The sequence below is a fragment of the Taurulus bubalis genome (genome assembly GCF_910589615.1).
Source record: "Taurulus bubalis genome assembly, chromosome: 18".
Lineage (NCBI taxonomy): Eukaryota > Metazoa > Chordata > Actinopteri > Perciformes > Cottidae > Taurulus > Taurulus bubalis.
In genome coordinates this window covers 9,804,377-9,830,623 of record NC_136606.1, presented here as the reverse complement: position 1 = coordinate 9,830,623, position 26,247 = coordinate 9,804,377, and the positions used below count along the sequence as shown (strand labels likewise).

Here is a 26,247-nt window from a genome sequence, read left to right as displayed (position 1 = left end):
TTTCTGGATGTATTCGCCGACTTTAACATCTCGATACATGTCTGAGGAGAGCAATCGGCTCTGCGTGACACGTTGCAGACATTCATAACTGTGTTTTAAAACGTACGTGCGTGTTTTCTTTTGGAGAAACTGTGTGTGCGTTTTGCAGGCCGCAGCCTATAGTCGCTCCCATAGGGTAACAGAAAACAGACACGGGGAGCTCTGCCAGATTTACCCCCATATTATACCACAGGGGAGTGCAGCAATGTGGGGATAGAAAACCATCAGGGGCAGAGCTGCAAAAACAAATGAAGTTCTCATGAACCAGCATGTTTCTTGATGATGCTCTGAATTAATTTACGCCTTTTTAAAAGAAGATCCATCTAAAAAGAGACACTATTGCACCAAATGGCTTGTGCAGATTGTATAGTCGGCATAGAGAGAACCATAACAAACGCTACCTGAGTTCTTTCTATGCCTCTGCCCTCCAAACCAAAGTCCGGTGTCAGAATAACCTAATTAAAGCCTCCCAGGAACTGACAGCTGCTCGGCGCAGCCAGGAATGCAGCATCCTGCCTCTCCGCGAGGAGAGTCTCCCCTGATATTATCCTCTCATTCAGGTTTGGTTTAATGAGAAAAAGTTTGTCTTAATCCCCGGGCTGCTAATGAGTGTTTGGCCCGGGGTGTCACTCACCGAGGGGGCCGGGTGGAGACGCAGAGGAGGCGGGGGTTACACGGAGGAGGCTCCGGGAACAGCCGCAGGGGCTCAAGTTTCCAACCCCAGGTGTCGTTTTGTTATTTGGATTACATTTAGCCTCCGCTGTCTCGCATGGAGGAACCTTCAGTGACAGACATGGCATCAGACAAGAGGGCCTGATTGTTCCCGCTGAATCAATGTCACTTGGATTAAAAGTCGAAACGAATGGCTTGGCCTCCTTCAATTAGGCGCACAGCTTATAAGGGAATTAATTGGTCTCAGCAAAAAGGAGCCTCTTGTTGTTTGGTAGCAGGGTTTGTTGTTGTTGATCATCTTTGGCAGTCCGGTGGATCAAAGTTGGACTAATTGATTCCAGTCTGATTATCTGCCTGTTTCTCACACAGTTTGGCCCCTTTGATTACTTATGTGGAACCCGGGAAAAACACAATTATAGGAGTTCATCGTCAATCTTGTCAGTTATTATGCAAATATTACAGAATATTTCAATGCCACGCAGCTACTGTCAGTTGTAACGGTGATGTCTTAAACCGTACAGTCATACTGGAGGAGAGAACGATCGAAACTTGAGAGTAACATAGACCCTAGTTGTAACTGAATACCACAGGCACACTTTTAATCCCTATAGGAGTTCTAACAATGTTTTTTCTCAAGATATGATACTTAATGAAAGGCCTTCAGGGTGCAGTTCATGGGCAAACCAACGTCTGCCCGGAAGTACAGTAGTTTTCCTTGAATACACAAATGCAACAGAAAATGTATCGGAAGCTATTTTGATAATTGATTAATAGCTTAAAAGTTTTTTTTTGTTTAGCACAACATATTTGATAGCTTCCCAATTGTGATGGTTTTCTGCCCTTTTGTCTTTTTTGATATCTTTTGAATATCTGGATTTTGTAATTTTGCTCGACTCAAATTTGCAATTGGAAGTTGTTGCCTTGGGCTCTAAGAAACTAAGATATCATCAGATTTATTGACAATGAAACCGTTAGTGGCAGCTCTAGACTACAGGGAAGTGGACTCAATCCATTATTGAATACCACAGGCTCACTTCAAGTCCCTATAGGAGTATTATAATATCTTGTGTTTTCTCAGAAACATTCTCAGGCTCAAGTGCCAAGCAAAAACAACATCTATTGCCTGGAAGTAGAGGAAAAGCTGCCCATAAAGTTGTACAACAGTCGGCTAAAATCCTGCACATTGTGGACTTTTTTGAACATGTGCATACCTTTAGGCGAAAGAGACCTTTACGTCAGGACAGGAAACGCACTTTATTGTCTTTTGGTTAAAGAGTCTAATATGTGTCAGAGTGTTGGAGCTTTTTCTTTGTCTTGCTGAGCTGGAGCTTTTACTATGAAACTTTAAGTTATGTGTGATTGATCTTGGTTACCTGCCAAACAGACATGTGGCAGAGGCGAAAGGTGCCAGTTTTCGACTATTTGTCCAGAAGCCGGTGGATAGTTTGTCATGCAGTGTGTCGGAGCTGAGTTTCATGTGTTGTAGCCTGTAAAGAAAAGTTACTGTGTGGATTTAGGTATGAAGCCAATAGCAATAGTCTCTCACTCGTATCTTAGTTTGGTTTGAAAATGTACTCTGCCATATTGAACCGTGATGTGAGATATGAGTGGAAGGATTTAACTTGTTTGACTCTTGCCTGTTGTGTTTTTACATCTGGATGTAAAGCAAAGCATTTAGATGGAGATGTATTTCAAGATGCATTTTGAGATTACCCGCTGTTGCTGCTCCGACCTCGGTGTTTGGGAGCCAAAATTCCTGAGGTTTGACTGGAAAGCTGGAAAGCAGCATTGTTATTGTTGAGGGTGTAACATTGGCATTAATTGACAAAGAAGAAAAAAAATCCTTCCTGAGGCCGTGCTTTCATCTCTATGACACCAGGTACACTCATGCAGTCATAACAGCCTGCAGGCAGAATCTGTGGGCCCTTGGCGAATATGTGTGTGTGTGTGTGTGTGAGTGATAGTTCCTGTAGTAGATAGTTACTTTATAATTTCAGCAAGTTTTTTTTTTCTGGGTTAAAGTAATTTTCATAAACTAGCAAGGAACACACTCATCGCCAAATAAGGCTGCCTCGTTTCCCAGAGCCGGACATTGTTGGCCTGTTGACATACGGTGCATTAGTCCTCCAGCGCTGACAGATTGGAGGCTCGGGCTCAGGCCTCGTGCCCCCGGGAGGGTTTCTGTGTCCAGTCAGACATCGGATAACCAGAGAGGGACACCTGGACCGGCAGGTGGCCGGGCTCTAGGCCCCTCCCCGGGGGTTGCATACCTCTCTCCTCCTGATCCTCCTTGTCAGCCAGGACCACAGACAGAGAGAGAGAGCGAGAGGAATGTGAGGGGAATAGAAAAGGAGAAAGTTCTGACAGAGAGTTGGAGAGACAAATTAAACAATCCACGATCAAACGGAGTGAGACTATTGAGGCGAGAGAAGAAAAATTGGATGTGAGAAAAGGAGACACAGCCAAAAGAAAGCTGTGGATGGAGAAATTAGCTTTCTTTCTTTTTTAAAGGTTTCAAATAATATGTGGAAGCAATATGTTGATGCCCCTCCAGTTTATATCAGTATCATGAATACAATCACGCTCTCATTCGTTGTCTTAACAGCCTAATGGGGATTATCCAAAGCCTTTAAACAAGCTGAGTTGATTTGTTCCACTACTTAAAGGAAAAGTTAAGAAGCTCTTGATTGGATAATGAAGTTACCAAAGCCATACTCTCACTCTCTCTCTCTCTTACACACACACACACACACACACACACACACACACACACACACACACACACACACACACACACACACACAGTGAGTGCTGTTAGATCATTGATCAACTCCAGACCCGGTAAGAAAGCAGTGTGTGTGTAGACAAATAGCCCTGTGTGTGCAAAGCAGATATTTGGACAAAGATTAGGGGCTGTTATTACGAGCCAAAAGCAACCCAGACGGTCTTATAGATCATTCACACACAGGCACAAGATTGCACTCTTGACTGGAGCTCTTCAGTTTAAGCCTGGGTCAGTCACTCTTTTTCTCTTTTTGTCTCAATTGCACACATTATTGAAAAGTTGTGATCTTGTGCACTATAACTCCTTTATATGCTGTCATATGCTTGCGTTGATGTATTCCTGTCTCGAGCATGTGTGAACGGAAAAAATAAAAGCACAAAAAAAAAGCCAAAGACTCTAGGTTGTGTTCCAGGGCTTTAAACAACAATCAGATTTTAAAGTGTAGCCCTACAGAGAAAAAAACTCATCATTGAAGAATGTCAAACTGGCAGGAGAAGACATGATTCAACAGAATAAATCACTGGGCACCAGATTAGTTGGTTATTGGGCCCCTGAGGTTATCACAACTGGAATTTTCCATCGGCTGCGCTCCTCTTCTGTCCAAATTGTGTGTGTGCGTGTGTACAGCTTTCCCCCTTTAGGATAATGCACATCCGGGATTCTGAGTGACGGGACACATGGTAGCTCTGCTGTACCACACAAATCCAGCTTCTGACACTAAGGGCTCTCTTTGAAACGACCCTCCTCCAGCTGTTTCTCCTCTTGAGAAAAGTCTTTCAGACCAGCAGCTTTCACTTTATAACCGTGGAGCAAGCAGTCCACGTCGGTTGCAACATCTCGAACACCGTTGACGCCCCACAACCCTCGCTTTATGTTTAATTTCCTGCCTCTCCATTTTCCAATTCTTCATATGTTTTTCCTATAATGCTCTCCTTCAGGCGTTTCATATAACTTTACGGCTTTTCTCCATTCCCTCACCCCTCTTTCCGTCTGCCTTATCTCAATTTCCTAATGCCTCCCCATATCTGTTTTTCATATAATATTTCACTTGCTCTGCTTTTTTTTCTTCTTCTCTTCCTTCCTCTGTCTCCCACTGAGAGTTGTAGGGCAGTCTTGCTCCTTTTCCCTCCTGGTTCCTGCTGAATAATGGGGAGAAATTGCTCTTGATTTATAATTGGTTCCATTCACTCTGATGCATGAGCTGCCAAAGGAGTTTGGGGCCCCATTCACCCCCTCACATCCCTCCTCCCTCCTTCCCTCCCTCCCTTCCTACGATGCAGGAACACACAAGGAGCAGGCTGCAGATATGTACAGCTATGAAAGTCTATATTAGCATGCATGAATGCCGCGGTGTATGTAGTTTATCTCTCGGGCCGGGCAGAAGTGGTAGCCTGTTTTTTTGTGTTGACATTTGGTGTTGGAAAAACTTCCTGAGGTCTGCATATTTATGTGCCTCTGTGAGTATACTTTTACCATGTAATAGGAGTTTGTGTGATTGCTTGCTCATGTGTCATCAATTTTGTGTGTGTGTGTGTGCAGGGAAATAATGGTTGTGGGTACATGAAGTATGCAACAGCATGAGCGTGTGTGTACTGTGAGTATTAGTTAGTTTCCCCAGTAGAGTGTGTGTGAGACATCCATGTACTGAGACTCTTTGTGATAATTTCAAGCTTCTCAGAAGTGTGTCACTAAAGAAGACACACACACACACACGGCGCACACAGCACACACACGTACTGTAGGATTTCTGCATAGTGACATTTCTGAATCAGTCTAAAATATTCAGTCTTATTTGAGAAGCTGTACTCTGTGAATGTTTGGGTTTTTTTCATATTCATGAGCATATTTGTTGATTTAAAAAAAAAGAAAAAGTATACAGTTTGTCTTTAATACAGTTTTAGAGTTAGAATGGTCAAGGTTTTTCGTCAGCCTTAACCTTTGATTTGAGCTGTATTTTAATTATTCCTTCAGACTATCGTGTCTACTTTCCTGCTATTTTCTGCCTTCTGTCTATCTATCCATCCTTTCTGTTCTTCCATCTATTCGTTCATCTTTCTTTTCTTTTCTTCCTTCCTTCTACCATTCTTTAATCCACCACTTCTTTCCTTCCATCTTTCCCTCGTTCCTCATCTGCCATCCTTATTTCTTTCCTGCGTTCTTTCTATGCATCCATCTCTCTCTTTCATCCATCCATCCATCCTGTCCTCCCTCCCTCTGATTTGATTGGCTGACGCTACCTACATCACTGCTTGGTCCATCTAGCTGGCTCGCTCTCCCCCGGCAGTTGTGATGATCCCATCCTGTTCCCATGGCCCCGGTGGGCACGCTGGCATCCCACACCAGGCAGAGGAATGTGGGTGGGTTTGTTCGCCGTGGCACAGTAATTAGCTCTCCGTGGTTAATTCAGCTTCGTTATCTAAATTATGCAAATGCCGCATTGCCTAATTGATTAGAACGCCCCCCTCTTCTACATCGCGGGCCTGTCCAGATCCCTCTCGTTAATCCTCGAGACGCTCTGTAGCTCGTTAGTGTCGGTTTGGGGGCCGAAGGAGGGGTTGGACGGGCATATAGCTCGTTAATACTTTGTGAAGCGTGTGTGTGTGTGTGTGTGTGTGTGTGTGTGTGTGTGTGTGTGTGTGTGTGTGTGTGTGTGTGTGTGTGTGAGTATTATGGAGGAGGAGGGGTTGAATTCTCAACCTCGTTAGGGTTGCTGAGATGCTTTTGATGTGTAATTTTATGGCATGAGAACGAGTGATGTCTCGAGTGGAGGATTTGGACTGGCCCCCTCTCCACCTGTTGGGCAGAGTTTCCTTGCCAAGATAAGACTCCAGAAGGTTCCCTTGTGTCCGAGAGATAGATGGGAATAGAGTTGAAGTTTGTTCTCTGCCAAGTTTTTGCTCGTGTGAAGTACAACAGAGAAAATTGTCTACTTCAGTTATCTTTCAGATACTTTGAAGTAGAGACAGCCGCATCCAGCAATATGATCTCTTTGATTTCTGTGTACTTTTGTTATTTTTGACGCGATGATTCCTGACAGAGCAGTTTCTTTCCAATGTATTGCACTTGTTATCCTCTATTCATCTTGTAAAAGTCAATAACAAGCAATGACGTATAAATAACTATAGCAACTTAATACCAATTGCATACATTGGTTCACTAATTAGAACGATGGACATTTTCCACTATTTTATGAGAATTCATAGGCTGAATATTTAGTCAGAAAAATACAATAATTTAGAGACAGATTCATCAATCATGGAAAATAACTCCTACGTATCAGCCTTATCTAAAAAGCTTGTTTGTCCTTGTTGCTGTCTTGTTGCTCTCTTCCCTGTGTGATGGGCTGATGGCAGAGCGGGTGTGTTGTTGGTTTGTTAAGCAATCCCCGGACCCTCCTCGCCCTCGTCCACTCAGCACAAACGCGGGCCAAACCGAGAGACCAGCAAAGGCATTGACAGAGTGAGGGGAAAATATGTTGGGACATTCAGCGCCGCTCCCACAAACACACCCTCTCTTTGACGAGGCCCTGCTCTCTCCTCCTGCTCGCCCGCCAGTTGACATCCTCTCTATTAATTTCAGTCGCCGTTCTGCTTTCTCAGTCAACCTCTCCGCCCCCCAGTGCCTCCATAAACCCCCTTCACCCATCTCACATCAATCCATAAAGCCATTGAACCCCCCCTTCTCCTCCCTGCCTCCCCAAACTCTCCACACTCTACTCTCAAACCTCTTGGTCATTGAGCCCCTCCTTCTCTTTGGTCATTGAGCAGGACCCATCAGCTCTTCCCCGGGCCCTTCAGAGTAGCGTCTCCCCTTTCTCCAGGGGTCTGCGGGGTCTTTGTCCGTACGCCGGCTCACTGCTTTACAATGACTCTCCACTCTATTAAGGTGCGTTCTGCCTGTTAGCGTCGCCAGGGGCAACTGGCCTCCCGCATGGCAGCTATGCGGCACGGCATTGTGGGCCGCGGGCCCGAGCGGAGCAGTTGAACCCCCGGCACTCCTCACACTTGACACCGCATGTGTTTATCTAAAGGGGGGGCTTTGTGGTGTTTGGAGAACCTCGACGTAAGGAGGGGGGGAGGGGGGGGGGGCACAGGGTGTAAAAAGACGTAAAACGGGGGGAGGAGGGAGGGCAAGAGGGGAATTTGGGGAGGTGATAAATATTCAACAGCTCAGCTCCTCAGAAGGAGTTACTACCCTTCTACCCCTCCACCACCGCCGCCCCTCCTGTGTCCCCTCTCCATGCCAGAAAGCAGATGGAATGTGAGAGCTCAGGGAGGTGGCTCCAGTCTGGTTTTATCCAATTAGCAGGGTTGTCAAAATGAATTTATCCACGGAGGCAGGGGGACAATGGGACTGGCAGTGGCCCGGGAGAACAGGGGCCCCGGTGTCTTTACTTAGCACGCTCACAATGAACTTCTGTCAAGTGACTCTCTCCCACAATGACATATAAGGCACTCGCATACCTCCACTCATGATGCGTGCCTGCACACCATTGTCACAACCTGGCGCTTCTCTATGATATATACACTTTTAAGTCTTTTTGGCTTTGGTCAAAGTCAAGTCGCAGGTTAAGTCAAAAGTCTTCAAAATACAAAAAGTCATGTTGCTTTTAGGTGTCTGAATGTTTATTAAAATGACAATTTTGTGTGTAAATTGCAGGGATGCACCAATACAACTTTATCTTATGTTATTGATATATGGCCAGGGATTTATGTGGCAATGAAAGCTAAATGTAAGTGGTGCAGAAAATATTTATGGAATAACATTGACAAAGAAATTGTATTTAATGTGGATCAGTGACATCATGGCCATTATCTAATCCACGTAATGAGGTCACATCTGCACTGATATCTCAAAGTAAAATAGTTTTTTCCTCCACATTTTTCTTGCGTAACATGTGTAACCATGCAAGGCCCACCTGCTGCAGGGGCTGGGTGTTTAATTATGTTTTTAACACTAGTGCAATGCATTACCTGGGTTTAAGGACTGATCATCCAAATGGGACTTTGTTTAAACCGTTTACTTCAAGGAAGCAAGTTTTTCAATGTTATTCAACAAAATGAGAAAAACCTCTCAAATGTTAAATTCAAAAGCAGCTGTACAATAAACTATGATATGAATTACAAGTAAACACAATAATTTAACCTGACTTTTTCTGCAGCAAAGTCTCAAGGCAGAGCTCAGAGTAGTCAAGTGTCAGTTCCTCACCATGATGACACAAATAGCTTCACTCCCCTGTAATCATAAAACTGGCAGAGTTGAGCAGTTCACACAGTTCTCCTCACTGCACTGTCACTGGAGTATGTTCTAATCCTACAACGCATCGTTGTTCGTAAGGCTGTTATACAACAGTCGAAGGAACACATTAACACACTCGCATTCCCTCGCTTCTTAATTTAGGAGAGCTGTCTGTGAGTCTGCTCTGGTTTGTATCAGTCTGTCTGATGCGTAGGAGGCTTCTTCTCCCCCTCGATGTCTGTGACTTCTCTTGGAAGGATGGATGGAAAGACTTGGACATGGATGTCAGGCCAACTTTTCATCTTAAAGCAGGGTATCTGCTAAACAAACACAAAACCCAGATGACAAATGAATCAGAAAGACAGACAGGCTCCACGGAGTATGGTTGTCTTTAGGGAGTGATGATGTATCAGGGCCCTTCTCAGACCGCCGTTATAACAAAGTTCTCCCCGTTTCTATCTCACTGTCGCTGCTTTTATTAGTCAGGTGAGAGGTCTCGTTGGCGAAGTAGTGTGTCCCTGCTGTGTGTCCGGGAGGCAGGCTGACTGGTGTGGTTTACGGTTAGTGACTCTCACGGTTGGGACAGGTGCTCCATACAGATGTGTGTTTTTTATGGGCAGCTGTCCCGGGTTGTGTCCATAGAGCGACCGGCCACTGAAGCCGCAGACCTTCAGCTTTTGCTTCCTGGTTCTACAGCAGCTCGCTGTTTGTTTATCGAGTGAGCCCACTGCTGATGGGCCACTCTGAGTGGACGACTGAGTGAATTACAGTGTACATGTATGTAGGGCTGAATAGGGCTTATTTTCAATATTGACAACACTGAATATGCCCGTCACAGTTTCCCTGTTGCATTGTGACATCCTTAAAGTCCCTGTTTTGTCTAACAGTCAAAAAAGACATGAGATGAACATGAATGAGTGAAAATCAGCCCATTTGAGAAGCTAGAGCCAGTGTTTGTCATCTTTGCATGAAGAGGTTATCAAGTATACATACAGATAACTTTTTATTGTCTTTAAGCTCATTACTTTGGCCTTTGGGCTAGAAAATGTTTTGATTCACTCATCGGCTTTGTTCGTTACAGTTTTTTTGCAGCAAAATAGCTTGTAAAAACAACTGCAGCTATATGCTCGGCACCAAACAGCAGACACACAAAGTTAGGGAGCTGCTGTTGAACAATTTTTCCGCTAAAGAGGAAGATATTTACCTCGGGAGTTGGTGGAGACCAAAGACTGAGCTAAAAGATTGGACTCATCCGGTTGTCAGAAACGGCTCCAAATGAATGCTAATGTTGCTTCATATTTTTGCTGTATGTGTAAATAAGCAACTGTTCAACATATAACCTCAATAGGTGAAGTCAGTATGTTGTGTGTACAGGTTGTTACTGCTGCCAAAAATGTGTTATTGCAGGATTAATAAATGAATAAACCGGGTTGATCGACTAATCAGTGCTACATTGTGCAAGTTGGACTGGAGCTTTCCTAAGCCATTTGTGTCGTGAGAATTAACAATCTAAAATTGTTTACACACATTCATACTCTGCAATTAAAATGTAGTGGAGTAGTGTGTGGCAGTTGGCGTAGTTAACAGCAGTTTTTCCATCAGCCTGCTGCTTTGCTCATTTTCAATAAATGTGCCAGGCAGCTAAACATTTTCACTGCTGCCATTAGATGATGAAGGTGCACTGTAAGAGTTTCCATTCTCTTACTGTCCTGTTTTGGCCCCGTGTGTGTGTGTGTGTGTGTAGTCCGTGTGTGTAGTCCCTAGCCCGAGCTTCATTAATCATCTCCTTGCCATAATAAGATCAGGACAAATATGTATGAGAACGTTGTGTGCTTCCATTTCCACTAGTAGATTGTCGCAGGACACTTCATGCCCTGAGTGTGTGCATGTTAAAATACATGCATGTATACGAGAGAGAGACGGAGAGATTCAGTCTTACAGGACCACCCTCCTCATCCTGACGGGAAGTTGTTAGTTTAACCTGACAGGAAAGAATTTGGGAAACTTGGCAGTAAGCGACAGGGGAGAGAGGAAAGCTCCCCTCTCTACGTTAACTGTTAATAGACTGCCTATTAACATCGTCCTCTCCATTTTCCTCCCAATACATACTGCAACCATACTACAACCCTCCATCTCGCACGCGCTCCTCGCTGCTGTGATATATATTTCCTCCCCCCGTCCCCCTCCCCATCCTGCCTCTCATTAGTTGTTCTTTGTCCCGACTCCTGAATGCAGCCTGTGTGTTTTTCCCCCTCCCTCCTCCTGGACCCTCTACCTGTATCAGTTACACCTGAGCGGGAAGGTGGAGGGGTCGGGTTACGGCCCACAGAATGAGGGCGCCCCTTTGATGAGTGCAGGCTGGATGTGTGCGATGCAGGCGGAGGAGATGGGGTCAGCGGCGAGATGGGGGCTGACAGAAAAGAAAGGCTTTATTTGTGTCTGGAGTTTGGCTGCTGAGGGTACAGCAGAGTGCCTCGCCTGGGTTGTGTTTCATTAATGGCTGCCTGTTTGTGTACGTGTGTGTGTATACAAGTAAGATAGAGAGCAGCTTATGTATGAATCTAGATTGTTTAGATGGGTGATAGATGTTTCCATGTTTTGGTAGCTTTCTTTTCTATGCATTTCTGTCTCTCTGTGAATAAAGTGGTTTGTGTTGTTTGTTTTGAGTGTACCCAGTCTGTAAATGACCCTCTGACCTTCCTCTGTATGTGTTTCAGGGGGCAGTGTATGGAAGATGTCTGGAAAGCGAGACTGGACTCCGTGGATGAAAAAGAGAAGGGCTCCAGTGTTGTGCGCTCTGGGTGCAGTACTACTGTGCTGCCTGCAGAGCGGCGCCTCTGTCCCCAGTGAGTAGACGAGCTGAGATGGTCGAAAACTGGATTAATCCGCATAAATATAACTTTGAAAAGTTCCATTTTTGTGTTTTCTGCCACTGTTTAAAAATGCACATTACTTACTCAAGCTATGCCCACTTTATGAATGCCTTTTACATACTTTTTTTCCCCAAACACCTGGTGCAGGAAAAGTCTGGCCAAAGACTAAATATTCTGGCTCAGTCACAGGGGGCGAGGTGTTTTTTATTTTATTTTTTTTTTTTTTACGTATCTTGGCAGCAGCAACAGCAGTTTATTTGAAATGCGGTGAAGAAGTGGGTAGTTTGGGTGATCCCTACTAGCCATCATGGACCAACTGAAAAGAAGTGCTGTATTTAGAGCTGCATTGATTAGCCCATGAAGCCATTAGTAGATCCAAAGAAAATTAATCGACAGCTGTTCAACAGGAATTTGTCAAGCAAAGCCAAACATTGTATGGTTCCAATTTGTAAAATGGGAGAATTTGCTGCTTTTCAGCACATTCTTTGCTTTTAGACTGGTCGATAATTGAAATAATTGTGAGTCGCAGCCTTGATTAATTGTCTTAAGTGTCTCAAGATGTCTTATTTGCTTCTGAGTTCTGTGTTTTAATCTTTGTCCTCAGACGAGGTGCCGTTGTTCGGTGAAGAGCCCATGTCCGTGGTGCAGAAGCTGGGAGGCAGCGTGAACCTGCGCTGCAGTGCCCAACCCGCCTCCGCCAACATCAGCTGGCGCCTCAATGGCGAGGAGCTGGTGGATGGGCATTTGGGTGTCGTGCTGGGGCCCAACAGCCTTTTCATCCCGACACTCTCCAACCTGACAGTGGGCAGATACCAGTGTGTGGCCAGCACCAGCACAGGAGCCTTGGCTAGTGTGCCTGCTAACGTCACTGCTGCCAGTGAGTACCACCCACACAAAGTTCACATAAATAAACACAAACACACAGACCCCTTTTTTGGTTTGTCAGAGTATCCAAAGAACGCTTTTTTTTGATTTAATTTTTTTTTGAATAAAACATAAACAATGAAGGGGCGGTATTTGTTTGCTTCAAATCTTCACCAATACAATGCTGTAAACCTTGTTATTTTTCCACTGCTGTGAGCCTAATCCTTAACTACAGCTCTGGTCATGGTCAGAAACGGTTGCACATGATTGATCACCGTTAATACCTCCAGATAGTCCGGCAGTATTTAGTCTGTGTAGTTAAATGCAACATCTGCTTTTATAGTGTCATATTGATCCAATGGAGCAAACGTGAATTATTCTCACCGCTGACGTTTTTAGTGTGCTGGTCTGAGTGTGTGGTGTTATATTTGATATGCATCATGGGACTAAGAAGGGGGCCTGAAGCTGTGTAACTTGAGTCTGAGGAATGGAGGGGACCTGGGGGCCGGTCAGAGCAGGGAAGAGGGGACCAGGACTCCAGCCTGGGGGCCCCCTGCTTCTATCGGCCCCTCCGCTCCACACAACACCACATTCCTCTCCACAGGACCCGACAGCAGGGCTCGCCAAAAAATTATGACCCTGTAATTGGGTGGAGGGCTGGGGGAGATGAGGGTGTGAGGGGGTGGACAGAGGATATTTCCCACTAGAACACACCTTTTAGGTATAAAACTGTGAACTGTATTGTTCTACATGTAGTGATGTATGAGGCTGCCATAAGCTGGAGAAACTGGAGGTGTTTTAGGCCAGTCGAGACAAGATCCTCACACAAGATGAGACGTGATGTCACATTCTCTGTCTCCTTGAAGGCCTCATAACCTTACACGCACACACATTTCTCTTCCTTTGCACATTTTTCACTCTTCACCCTGTCACTTTCTCTCCTCTTGCCTCCTTTCATTATCGTTCACTTTCCCTCCTCTTTTGTCATCTTCAGCTCGTGCTTTTTTCTTCTCTCCCCCGTTTCTTTTCTCGCACAAAGGCAGTAAAAGTTATTGATAGTTTCAATAGTAGATAAATTGTGTTGAGATTACCACATGTGGAGCCAGACTGTTCGCCCCCCCCCCCCCCTCCAAAAAAAACCTTTCTAATTTAATAACTTGGCCACCCCCGAACTGCCTAAGGAATTGCTCCACGGGGAGTGTGTACGTGCCTGTCTTTCCATGCGAGCTCTTAGTTGTACGCACATGTTTTTTGTGATCAGGATAGGTTGGTTCCAGACCCTCCTTGCTAGCCGCCTCTGATGCATCGTGGCTTTTTTGGCATCGGTTAAAAGCTCTTTGCTTGAATTCTTTTGCAGACAATCACCCTCCCCTTTTTGCTGCAGAAAACAGGGACATGTATCTGCACAACACATTGTGCACACACACACACACACACACACACACACACACACACACACACACACACACACACACACACACACACACACACACACACACACACACACACACACACAGGCCTCCTACTGCTACACATAAAGATGATGAATGCACTGTCTCTGTAGAAATATTTAAGTCTGGCTTGCCAAGCAGCCCTGGTGCGGGAGGTCTGCTTCACTTTATGAATGCCATCAATCCTCCATCCCTGCAGGATACACACACACACACACACACACAGGAATACATATGTGCATGCACACACTCACACCTGAGAGGCACCCATGCGGGGTTCTTCCTGTGAAGAATGTGGGGCGTTAAGAGTTGTGGGGGGGTTAAAAGGTGTAACTGGAGGAATGTTGAAGAAGCAGGCAGGAGGAGGAAGGTGGGATGGGTAGATATGAGGGCGGGGGGCTGTAAAAACAACACCTAATTGATTTAGCAAATGGAGCGCCACACAGCCCTCTTTAAGGCTTTCCCCCCCAACACACACACACACACACACACACACACACACACACGCATTCACTGCTTAGCTTGACATGTCCTGGATGGGATTCTCATCTTTCAGAATAAGAGCTGAAACAGAGTCGGAGATGGAGTTGTGTTTTTCCCCTTTTAAAGCTCCCCAGGCAGACAGTCAGACCCAACATGCATTGTGAATAAATCAGCTGCCGGCAGTGAAGGTGTTTGTTCAGTGCTTTGAGTACATCACTTGGTTGTCCCTATCAGTAGACACTCTGGCCTTTAGTAAACTTTACTTATTGAATTAGAGCTGTATACAAAGTCTCATCAGCTGACTGTATATACCAGCAGCGTTGTCTTTTTGCCAGAGAAAGCGGCTGGTCCAAGAACAACACGCCAGTTTTAGCACCTCTGGAAAGAAGGGAGAGAGGCCATGTTTGTTAAGGATGCATCAACGAGGACTGGTAGACGTTTAATTACGTTCCTGCAGTTTTATTTATCTTTCATTTCACTGCTCGACTCCTTCATGACAAATTTCCCCAGTTGTTGCTTTGTTTTTTCTCTCCTGTGCTGTTGCCTTCCTTCTTTTCCCTTTTTGGAGTCTCGTTTTAGTTTCCCTCTGCTTCAAATCTCTAAAATGGCAGCGCCCCCCTGCTTTTTGTCGGTTTTTCTTTTTCTTTCCGGCTTCTTGAGAGCAACGTTTTGCTGCTTCCTCCCAAACCCAAATGGATATCTTTCTTTGAAACTCTATAGGATGGACACCTTTGACCCATGGCCAGGCCTCTGGGCCACTCAGGGGGAGGGGGTGGGTTTAGGAGGTTAGAGGTCACTTGAGTGTCTGCTGTGTAGACTATGTGTCTGTGGGACACAGTCACAGCACATGGCCCCAGTAATCCCACTCCACCCATTTCCCACAGAATCTGAACTGACTCCAGTCCCAGTATAATGTTTGACAGCATTAATGACACATACTCGAATGTTACAGACACCACTTTTAGGCTTTGGACTTATCCAAAGGGTCGTTATTGAATGAAAAATGAGCAAGATTTAAAGCAGATGATGTAAGACGAGAGGAGAGAAATAAATGACTAAATGGAGCTTTTCTTTCAAAGAGGAAGCACTTTGGAGAAGATGTGGGAATGTGGTTACGATACAATGAGGACACCCAATATGAAAACAGCGCTGTTATCATACAGTTTATTATTGCTCAGATTATTGTGGTTTCTTTTCAAGCCGAGAACTGACTGTATACATGTGCAGTTGGATGTGATTTACACTGTGCATTACGACGATGAAAGAGCGGTGACTTGTGTTGCAGTGATGTGACAGAACTGACTTTTCCCTCGCCCGTGTGTTTTTCCAGAGCTGCGGGATTTTGAGCCCGATGACCAGCAGGAGATCGAGGTCGACGAAGGCAACACAGCTGTTATTGAATGTCACCTCCCGGAAAGCCAGCCCAAGGCTCAGGTCCGCTACAGTGTCAAACAGGAGTGGCTGGAAACTTCCAAAGGTATGGCAATACTTCAGTTCAATAAGATCTCCCAAAATCTCTTCCCGCCTAATTCTAATACTGTCTTCATAATTTACCGGAATGCTATAATCCTGCTATCAGGCCCATTTACGAAAGCGGTGATAAGGGTATTATCTCGAGAATGTTGAAACATGGGAATGCAGTTGTTTATTTTTCAAACTATTTACTTCTAAGTTGCTTGGAGGAGAAGAAAAGCTCCAGTGGTTTGTGGCTGGTATGCTGATGATGCCTGGGAGCTGTAGGTACTGATATCTGCAGCTTATCTGTGAGGAAATGAATACCACATTGACAGCATTCACTGACTCCCTCGGTCAGACTCTGGGGCGCCACCTTGTGGTCTCTGCCGTCTTGCAAACATGCGCTGGAATGGCACATAGTCCTCATATTACAGTGTTTCACAACATGGACTCAATTCTTCTGCGGTTCCCTCAGTGTCTGAGTCATATTCATGTATTTTCTTGTATATTTCCACATATGTATGCATTTAAGTTTAAAAACATTTATGTTAAACCTGATCTCATGTGGTTGCTGTTACAGTATTGCTTGTCCAGCACAAGGTCCTCTGCTAATCCTTTTCATCGCCACTTTAGTGTAGATAATTGTATTGCATAGTTTTCTTAACAATTGTGTCATTTGCACATTTTTAATTTAGAAAAAATGGTACAACACGTTAAACACTAGGACAAAATACACTTTATTATTGTAATACGATTGTTTTATTATAATATAACATTACAATAAATATATATATATATATATAAATAAATAAATAAATCATACTAATCAGAATTATTTGCTTTAATCTTTAATTTGACTCTTATTGTAATTTATTATTCTTTATTGCACACATTATCCCTTTTTTACCATGCATGTCTCTGCACATATTGTATGAGCAAGCAACAAATACAACCTTTGAATCAAAAGCAGTAACTGCCTTTACAGCAGCTGACCATAAATGTACACTCTGAGTAATTTATGGGTTTGCTCTGACATCTGTTTTGATTTCTTTTTCTGTAGGGAACTACCTCATCATGCCATCAGGGAACCTGCAGATAGCCAACGCCACGCATGACGACGAGGGGCCGTACAAGTGTGCTGCGTACAACCCCATCACTCAGGAGGTCAAAACATCTACCTCCACTGACCGCCTGCGCATACGCCGTGAGTCATCACCGCCAACACCAAGGGCGTCATTAGCATTGCTGTTTTGAATGAAAACACAATTTAAAGATGTGCAAAAAGGTCCTTCTGAAATGGATCCGTCAATAAGTGATGACATTACATCAGAAAGGACATTATTTGAGAGCTTGCTACTTGAGATGCATGTGGCGCACATGTGAGACTTTTATCATCCGATCTTGCCAGGACACTTTTAGTGTGCACAACTTGTGCTATTGCATCTTTAAAGGCATAGATTAAAGTGCTTGGACTTCACATTGTGATTTTAAATCCTTTGTATTCTGGATGCACTTTCAGGTGCAACATGCATGTCAGCAATTTAAAGCAATGCAGAAGTGTGGATAAATATGCACAAAGCTTTTCTCATCCTGATTGATGTCGTGTTCGTACCCTGACTGTCTTTTCCAGGATCCACCTCAGAAGCCGCTCGCATCATTTACCCACCGGCGTCTCGTTCCATCATGGTGACCAAAGGCCAGCGGCTGGTATTAGAATGTGTGGCCAGTGGCATCCCTACTCCTCAGGTCATATGGGCAAAAGATGGGCAGGACTTGCGTTCCCACAACAAGACCCGCTACCTGCTCAGCAACCTGCTGATCGACGCTGTGGGCGAGGCCGACTCGGGCACTTACATTTGCCAAGCGGACAACGGCATCGGCTCGGCCAGCTCTGCAACGGTGCTTTACGACGTACAAGTGTTTGGTGAGTAAACCTGAAGAGTGGAGGAAAGGCATGTTGTGCTTTGGCTGCTTTGGGCTTGATTCATTTTGATAGTCTTCTATAAATACCTTGGTTTAATGCAGATTCCAGTAAAGACTTTTCACAGTAAATGGGGTTTGTTCATTTTACTTTCACTTTTTTTTTTTTTTTTTGTATGAGTAGATTTTTGTCTGTCATGGATTTAATAATTATACTGACTCCTGTTTGGGGGCCAGAGAAGACAGCATGTATGTGTGCATGCAGTCATGTGTGTGAGAGCCATGTAAGCCTCGGCGGTGTTGTGTAAGAATAAGTTTGTGGAGACAGAGCGCTCTGTTCTCGAGCAGGACTTGATTGAGTTTGTCTAGGTTATGGATGACTGTTTTTACAGTGATTTTGTGTGTGTGTGTGTGTGTGTGTCTTGTGGGCTTGTCTCTCTGCAGCTGGCTCTAATTAAATCCAGAGAGCTGCTGTAGCTGTAATGAGCTCTGTCTTTCCCTGATTCACAAGCAGCCAACCATCAAGTTGCTGGCCTGGCCCTGCCTGGCTCTATACAGCCTTCACGCACACGCACACACACATGCGTGCATGATTTAGATTTTACTCACACACGTGTGCTTACATACGTGACTTTGTTGGAGCTTAAACTTTAAGAAGTTTAAAAAAATAGTTGTAATGTATAGAATAATATAGTTCTGTTGAACGATTAATCGCCTCAGCTCTAAGGAAAATAACCTCCAGCAGCAGTAGCAGCCCTGGACACAATCACACCTATGCACACGTTAACATTCAGGTTTTGAACCAGCCTCTTAACTGTTTTTTCTTTCCTGCAGAGCCTCCTCAGGTGACTGTGGAGCTGCAGCAGCAGGAGGTCGTGTACGGGGAGACGGTGCGGTTCACATGCCAGGCGCGCGGTAGACCCACTCCCTCAGTGATGTGGCTTCACAACGCCCGTCCCCTCGCGCCGTCTCCTCGCCACCGCCTGTCCTCCCGGGCGCTGCGTGTCTCCAACGTGGGCCCTCAGGATGACGGACTGTACCAGTGCATGGCTGAGAACGGGGTGGGCAGCTCACAGGCCTCTGCGCGCCTCATCACAGTATCAACCGGTAAGTCCGAAAATGTATAGATTTATTAATTAAATGTGGCTCAGCTGCAAGGGGTCATAGACCCCTGCAGCAAGCGCACTTCATGTTCTCCTGCGGGCTTAATAATAATAATCATCATAGTCCCACAAAAACTTTCGCGCGTATCTCCTCCCGCAGCGTTGCCCGCACATGCGGTCCAAATACATCAAAACGTGCGGCCTGATCGGGAATTGTGTGCTATGACTTTTCTAAGAGATTCGACCGGCCGTTTTCACAAAAAATGCGAAAAACGGCGAGAAATTGTCCCATTCACTTGACTGGGGTTTCGGACTGAAGAGAGCAAAAAAACATTCATCTCTGTGCCCACAGTGACTTGCCATATTGTATCGTAGAGAAATGGTTTAAAACGTTGACAAAAGTTTGGAGTTTATTTGCCCAATTGGGCATTTTTGATAGCTAGCACAGTTTTCATGTAATTATTGTTCAAGTTTAGGAAAATGTGGGAATCATTTCAGAGTTTACAATGGGTGTGTATGGGGCAGGTTAGAGGGGTGATCTCAACGCTAGGGATGGGTATCGCTTGGGTTTTTTCCGATACCGGTGCTAAACCGATACTTTTAAAACGCTACCGGTGCCTGAACTTTTTTATTGCTGAGGAAATTCCTTTTCTTAAAATTGAACAATATATTAACTGTTTAAAGTATACTTTACATATAAATAAATAAATAAATAAATAAATAAATAAATAAATAAATAATACATGCAACACACTTGTCTTCAAACTACAGCTTCAAACCTTTTAACTTCAAACTATAAACAATATATATTTAAAAAAAGAACGGATGGGACCGTGTGCAACAGAACTCAGACACTGTTGGATTCTACAAACTGCTGCTTTACTGGACTACACGTCATCATTAATATCAACTGGAGAGATTTGTTCCAGCAAGCCGAGGACGGACGTTCAAAAGCTCGTGCTCGTGTCTGCAGCGATCTCTGTGTGCGCGCTGTGTGAGTGTGGTGTGTGTGCTGGAAGCCCCGCCCCCTCGAGCCCCGCTCTGCATGCAGGCGGACAACAGAGTGGAGGAGTGAGCTCTGATCCGCGCTATTTTAATAGTATCGATACATCAAAATCCTATCGTTTTTAACGTACGGGTACCGCGCTATCTTTTTAGTATCTATATACCGAGCAACATTACAGAGTAGTGTAAAAAAAAAGTATATATATATATATATGCGCCAACATTAGCTATGAGGACTTGATGGTGTAAATATGAATAGGACAGCACTTTGCTGCAACATATCACATGATTACACGTGTTCCTCCTGCGTGTGTGTGCCCGTGTCACTGGTTGCCATGGTGACTGCCTTGATTGGCTAACTTAAAACAGGTGTGACACTGTCATAGAGCGGGAGACTGGACTGTGGATTTAATGAGAAAACCTGCCTGAGCCGATTTGAATACTTTTTTTTTTTTTTTACACTACTCTGTAATGTTGCTCGGTATATAGATACTAAAAAGGTAGCGCGGTACCTCAATAACACATCTCACTACCGGTAATGTATATATATTGCAACGTCTTACGGCAGTAGTAGCCACACTTTCAAAATTTCTTGTGAAATTTTCTAGTTAGAAATGTTATTTTATGTCGCAGCCTTTTTAGATTTTATGATTTTTATTTCTTCACTTTCTAGGGATTTCATCCAGGGTGAAGCTGCCCTCAATCTATCGGCCGCTCAGCCCAGATAAGGTGCTGAGAGAGCAGCCGCCTGTGAGGGCCGGGGCCGCGGGGGCCATGTTGCCTCTTGACTGCTCCGAGCTGCCCGGTCACATCCTACCTGCAGAGGCCCCCATCATCCTTAGCCTGCCACGCACGGGCAAGGCGGACTACTATGAACTCACCTGGAGGCCGCGGCATGAACGAGGAGTGCCCGTGCTGGAGTATATGGTCAAATTCAGAAAGGTATTGCAATCCGTTCACTGCATTCTCGGTTTAAATGCATGAATAAATATTGTATTTTCATTTCCGTTCCTTGTCGCTAACTCTCTTCTCTCTTTCTCTCAGGTGGGAGATCTTCAAGCTGACTGGACCTCCAGCAGTATCTCAGGTGCCCTCCACAAGCTGATTCTGGCGAAGCTGCAGTCAGACAGCCTGTATGAGGTGGAGATGGCTGCCAAAAACTGTGCCGGTTTGGGACAACCTGCTATGATGACCTTCAGAACTGGCAAAAGTAAAGAAAAATGCATTGTCATTTAGCTCAAAGCAGTACAGCCTCACAGAGCTGCTAACGTGGCTGTGGACTTGTTAAAAAATGTTCTGCCTGAGGGGAGAATTCAATTAAAATAGTTGCATGGCTCAAATGGTAGCTCCTTAATTGAAACTCTGCTCTAACTGGTGTCTTCCTGTCTTCAGGTCGCAGAGGGCCAATTGACCCACCGAAAACTCCTGCTGTGCCTTCGCCAAGCCTCTCTCGTGAGTAACCCTCCAGTCCTGTACCTCTCCGTGCCCCTTTGCAAACCCTCCTATTAACAATATTAACCATAAAAATCACGTCTACTAAACTAACTGTAACTTGATGTTTTCCAGCAAGACCCTGATCTAACATTCTTCTTTTGACTAACACGGAAACTTCTCAATCTTTCTTTCCTTTCCATCTCTGAAGGATGAGCTCTCAGTAAGTGCTGAATGTAATGTGTTTTTCCTTCACTGACATAATTACAGAATGTCGTCTTGAAGTTTATGTCCTCTATCTGACACCGCTCCTCCTCCCCCTCTTCCTCTGCAGCTCCCGAAGCCCCTGACAAGCCCACAGTCTCCACGGCAACGGAGACTTCGGCATACGTGACTTGGATTCCTCGCGGTAACCGCGGCTTCCCCATCCAGTCGTTTCGGGTGGAGTACAAGAAGGTGAAGAAGGCCGGAGAGGACTGGGTGACGGCGGTGGAAAACATCCCCCCATCGCGGCTCTCTGTGGAGATCACCAGCCTGGAGAAAGGTCGGCCATCCTCACATACAGTGTTGTTGTTCACAGCAGTTAATTCTGACTTGGTGGAGTTGGGTGGGAGAAGGAGGATGTCGTACCGTATAATTACAAAGATGATGTCCTGCATAATTGCATTCCCACGGCCTGTAAATTCATCAGCATAATGACTGTTGTTACAGTCATTTCAGTAATTGCTGCCATCAATCAAAAGCATAGCCGAATCGCACAAAAGGAAAACACCGAGCGATGTAAAGACAAACATCATTAGTCAACACACTATTGAGCTTCATTGTAGGCAGCTTGTTTCCCCGAGGGACAGATTAGTAATGGTGATTTCTCTCCCTGCAGGTACGTCCTACAAGTTTCGTGTCGTGGCAGTGAATGTAATCGGTTCCAGTCCTCCCAGTGCGCCATCGAAGGCGTACACAGTGGTAGGTGGGAGAACCCATGAGCGCCCTGTTGATGGACCCTACATCACCTACAATGAAGCCATCAACGAGACAACCGTCATACTCAAATGGACGGTGAGTGACGATTTTTTTCCCCATTAATTGGGTTAAAAATTAGTTGTGTTTTTTTTTTGTGCAATGTGATGGTAACATGATTTTTTTTTTTTTCCCCTCTCAACAGTACACTCCCGTAAACAACACCCCCATCTACGGTTTCTACATCTACTACCGCCCAACAGACAGTGATAATGACAGTGACTATAAGAAGGATGTGGTGGAGGGAGACAGATACTGGCATTCCATCACTGATCTGCAGCCCGAGACCGCCTACGACATCAAGATGCAGAGCTTCAACGAGAAGGGAGAGAGTGAATTTGGCAACGTGGTGATCCTTGAAACGAAAGGTGAGGTCATTATTATGTTAGCTGCTGTTGTGTTTTTTTGGGTCATCTCGTCAGTTTTGAAGCTATTCTCGTGTGTGTGTAATATCTCAGGCACACCTGGATGGAAATTCTTAATATTAGGCATAAACAAAGGTCACCATGACCTCACAAAACACATTTTTGGAAGAATTGATAAGCTAATTATGATAAGTTCACACAAATGTCAAAATACAAAATGATGAAGTGATGACATTTTGGTTGTTAAGTTTACTTCTGGACGATGTAGATGTATCAAAGTGTTTTTTATTTTCCCATGTCTGAGCTTTCTTTTTTTTTCTTTTTTTCTTAAACAGATTTTCAACTTTTTGTTTCCTCAGCTCGTCCTAATCACCATCGGCCGATTCCATCAGAGACCCCGGACCATGATTTGGGACACCCCAGCGGACTCGTGCCTCGGCCCGGCGACCTCCCCTACCTCATAGTTGGTATTGTCCTGGGAGCCTTCGTCTTCATCATTGTCGCCTTCATCCCCTTCTGCCTTTGGCGGGCGTGGGCCAAACAGAGTGAGCGCTCCTCACAGTTCCTCTTTGCAGTCGCTAAAGTTTTTGCCTCGACATCTGTGTAATTTTCTTTTTGCGCTTTCAGAGGAAATGGCCGACTTGTGTTTTCCTGCCGTGGTCACCCCCGTGTCCTCATGCCAGTACACCATGGTTCCCCTCCAGGGACTTGCCCTGGTTGGCCACTGCCCGCTGGACGGCCGCATGACGGCGCCACATGGCGTCTACCCTGCGAATGGAGAATACACTCCGAACGGCAAACCTCACTACCCCACACACTGCCTGCCGGGGCTGCAGCAGGTAAAAACTACTAAAATAGTTAAATATAGGTTGTTCCAGTTTTTCTTTTTTCCAATCTGTCGTTTTCTTTACATACTAGCTTCCCCAATACCAAAATAATGATTCTTTATTTTCTTATTTATAAATGCTTCACTCGGAATGCCATGAATAAATAAAACTAGTAATGTTCAAAACCATGAACATAATATAGGGCCTCTACTTCTACAACATCATCAGCTCAAAGGCAACATTGAAACAGCTGATGAGCATTTTTGAATGAACAGATCATTGGAATATTGATGAGAAGCTGATTTTATCATGAATTGTGTAAAATATCGAGGCCAATAGCATGCAGAGAGTTTCTATCTGCGGTGCATAGTGAGAGACACGAGATGTGATGTGGACAAGAACATGTGGCCAAATGCTGAAGATCGTATGAATTAGAACAGGACTGGGCTTTTTCAGTTTTCTTTCCCTTCTGTGACATGTTTACTGTATTTGTGTATTTCTTTTTTTACTAATTGGGAACCAAAGGCCATGTACAGTATGTTTTGTTGATCACTGGCAGCAATTGGTACTGGCAGTTTTTACTGCAGGAATTATGTCACTTAAGTGGTTTACAGTAAAAGGAAGCTAATTGTGTGATGTATGGGTACATTGTAATAAGCTGTCTATGCACAGCTTTTAACATATGATTTCTATGATCTTGTGCTCTGCAGGAGGGAGTGGACTGTGATATGGAGTGTGACACGTTGTTGCCACAGACAATGTCAAATGGACATCTGCCCGTTTACCACTACTCCAGGTACGTTTACATATTATGGACTGGAGGGACATTAGCAAATAATTTGTAAACAAAAAATAATGCTCGAGGTAGACAACAGTTAATCATGTAAAAAGTGACTGAACAGTCATATTTAAAGACTTTGTTAATCTGCATTAAAATTATTTTCATGGTAATTTTGTTGATTTCATGAATCTATTGTATTGGGCTGAAAGGCCAAACTTGCTGGTTCCTCTTTTTAAATATACATTTCATATCTTATGTTTTGAATTGTATTGTGGCATAGAATATGTGAATACGTTCAGGTACAGTATTAAGTGTAGGTCAAAACTCAATCACTGTAATTCTACAAAACAGAAGAAATAGACTTGAAGCTTACAAATACACTAAGCCCTCCCCTTTTTATACTAATTAATAAAAAACTTTTTGAAAATGTCACCATTGTTCATGAGTTGCACCCCTAATAGAAACGTGTCATCCTTAGTGGTCCAGATCATCACGAACATAGTTGCTGTCCTCCTGATGACTCCACTCTTCGGCTCCTCGACTCCTCCCATCAGCACCACGGTTCACAGGAACTGGGAGGTGATGGCAACTTCTGTGTTGGAGATGAAGCAGAGGATGGCTTCACTTACAGTACGTGTGCATTCTTTTGTTTTACTGAAATACTATTGAGTTGTTTATTAATGGTCCATTTGGAACGTAGTTTTTCTTATGTGTGATAATCCTGCAGTGCATCCAAATATGTTGGTGTCAGTGCTGAGTGTGAAACATTTGACATTTAATCCTCCGTTGAACACCACTTTGCATTTTTCTTACAAGTTCTCTTTCCCTCCTTCTCTCTTCAGAGCCGACATCCTTTCCTCTTCTCTCTCTCGAAGACGAAGGGATTTTCACCACGTCGTCTTCAGCAGCCACGACGCCACAATCCCAAGACATAACAATACAGGAGGTGAACATCCTCCCAAATGAGGCGTCCCCTGTGGACGAAGGGACAGCCAACACAACAGATGCATAAGAGACTGTTCAACAAACAGAAGAAAACAAGAGAAAATATTTATTTTTGTATCGGATATTTATATATTTATGCTTTTGTACATACTGATTATACTGTATATTAGGTTATTTTCACATTGAAAAAGATATTTGCTGAACTGTCTGCATTTCTTGGGGAAGAAAATAAACGAGACGTTATTCCTTGTGTGAAGACGACCAGTCGGGACAGTAAGCCTGCAGGGGATTCCTCTCAGTTCAGCACTTCATGTCTAGACCTTCCTCACTCCTCGCGTCATTCCTCACAGATATCCTCCATCCTAAATGTTTGGACCTTAGTTACTTAGCTTTATGTACAACAAAGGGACCATTCATACCAGTCTGATGCTGTAGTTATGAGGTGCTTCGTTGCTATTTAGTTCTGTTGCTTCATCACGTTTTCAAAATACAAACCGCCTGTCATGTTGTATAGCAATAACACAAATGTATTATGCATTGTTCATTAACAAAATATTAACAAGTGTATGCAACATAAATCATTCTATTTCTGTAGTGTACAAGAGATTATATATTGTATAGTTATTTATTTTTTTTTAAATCACTGAATGGGAGAGATTCTGGAAAAACTATCTTAAACTCAGTCATTGATAAGCTGAACTTTATACTGCAACCACTTCTGTTTACTCATCGCTGGTTACCAAATGACTGCCAGGTGAGGGCGCTGTGACAGGTGTGTCAGTATTACTCCTCCCTCACAGGTTGGTGCATTAAGTATTAGTCTTTGCCAGAGACATCTGCAATCAAAATGAAGGAGATCCTGAATCTACACTCCCCTTATCAGTGTAGCCGTTCTGTGGTTGCACATGCTGGAGCACTATTGCATGTAAATAAAAGCTTATGAAACGAACTGGAGTGCATCTTTTTCATCTTTGGACATTCATGTGGGTTAAC

General features: G+C 44.3%; 1 protein-coding gene across 1 annotated transcript; it reads left to right on the top strand.

Moving 5' to 3' along the window:
* Positions 1 to 11,468: 11,468 nt before the first annotated feature.
* On the top strand, positions 11,469 to 26,194 carry boc (BOC cell adhesion associated, oncogene regulated; the record flags this gene model as incomplete). Its single annotated transcript, XM_079234008.1, has 17 exons — positions 11,469 to 11,580; positions 12,212 to 12,484; positions 15,736 to 15,882; positions 16,921 to 17,064; positions 17,491 to 17,784; positions 18,615 to 18,887; positions 20,562 to 20,830; positions 20,933 to 21,098; positions 21,281 to 21,340; positions 21,654 to 21,863; positions 22,200 to 22,375; positions 22,482 to 22,704; positions 23,061 to 23,246; positions 23,329 to 23,540; positions 24,239 to 24,324; positions 24,788 to 24,939; positions 25,152 to 26,194. The coding sequence occupies 17 exons, from the start codon at positions 11,469 to 11,471 to the stop codon at positions 25,319 to 25,321; spliced, it is 3,153 nt and encodes a 1,050-aa protein (XP_079090134.1). The 3' UTR covers positions 25,322 to 26,194.
* Positions 26,195 to 26,247: the final 53 nt, after the last annotated feature.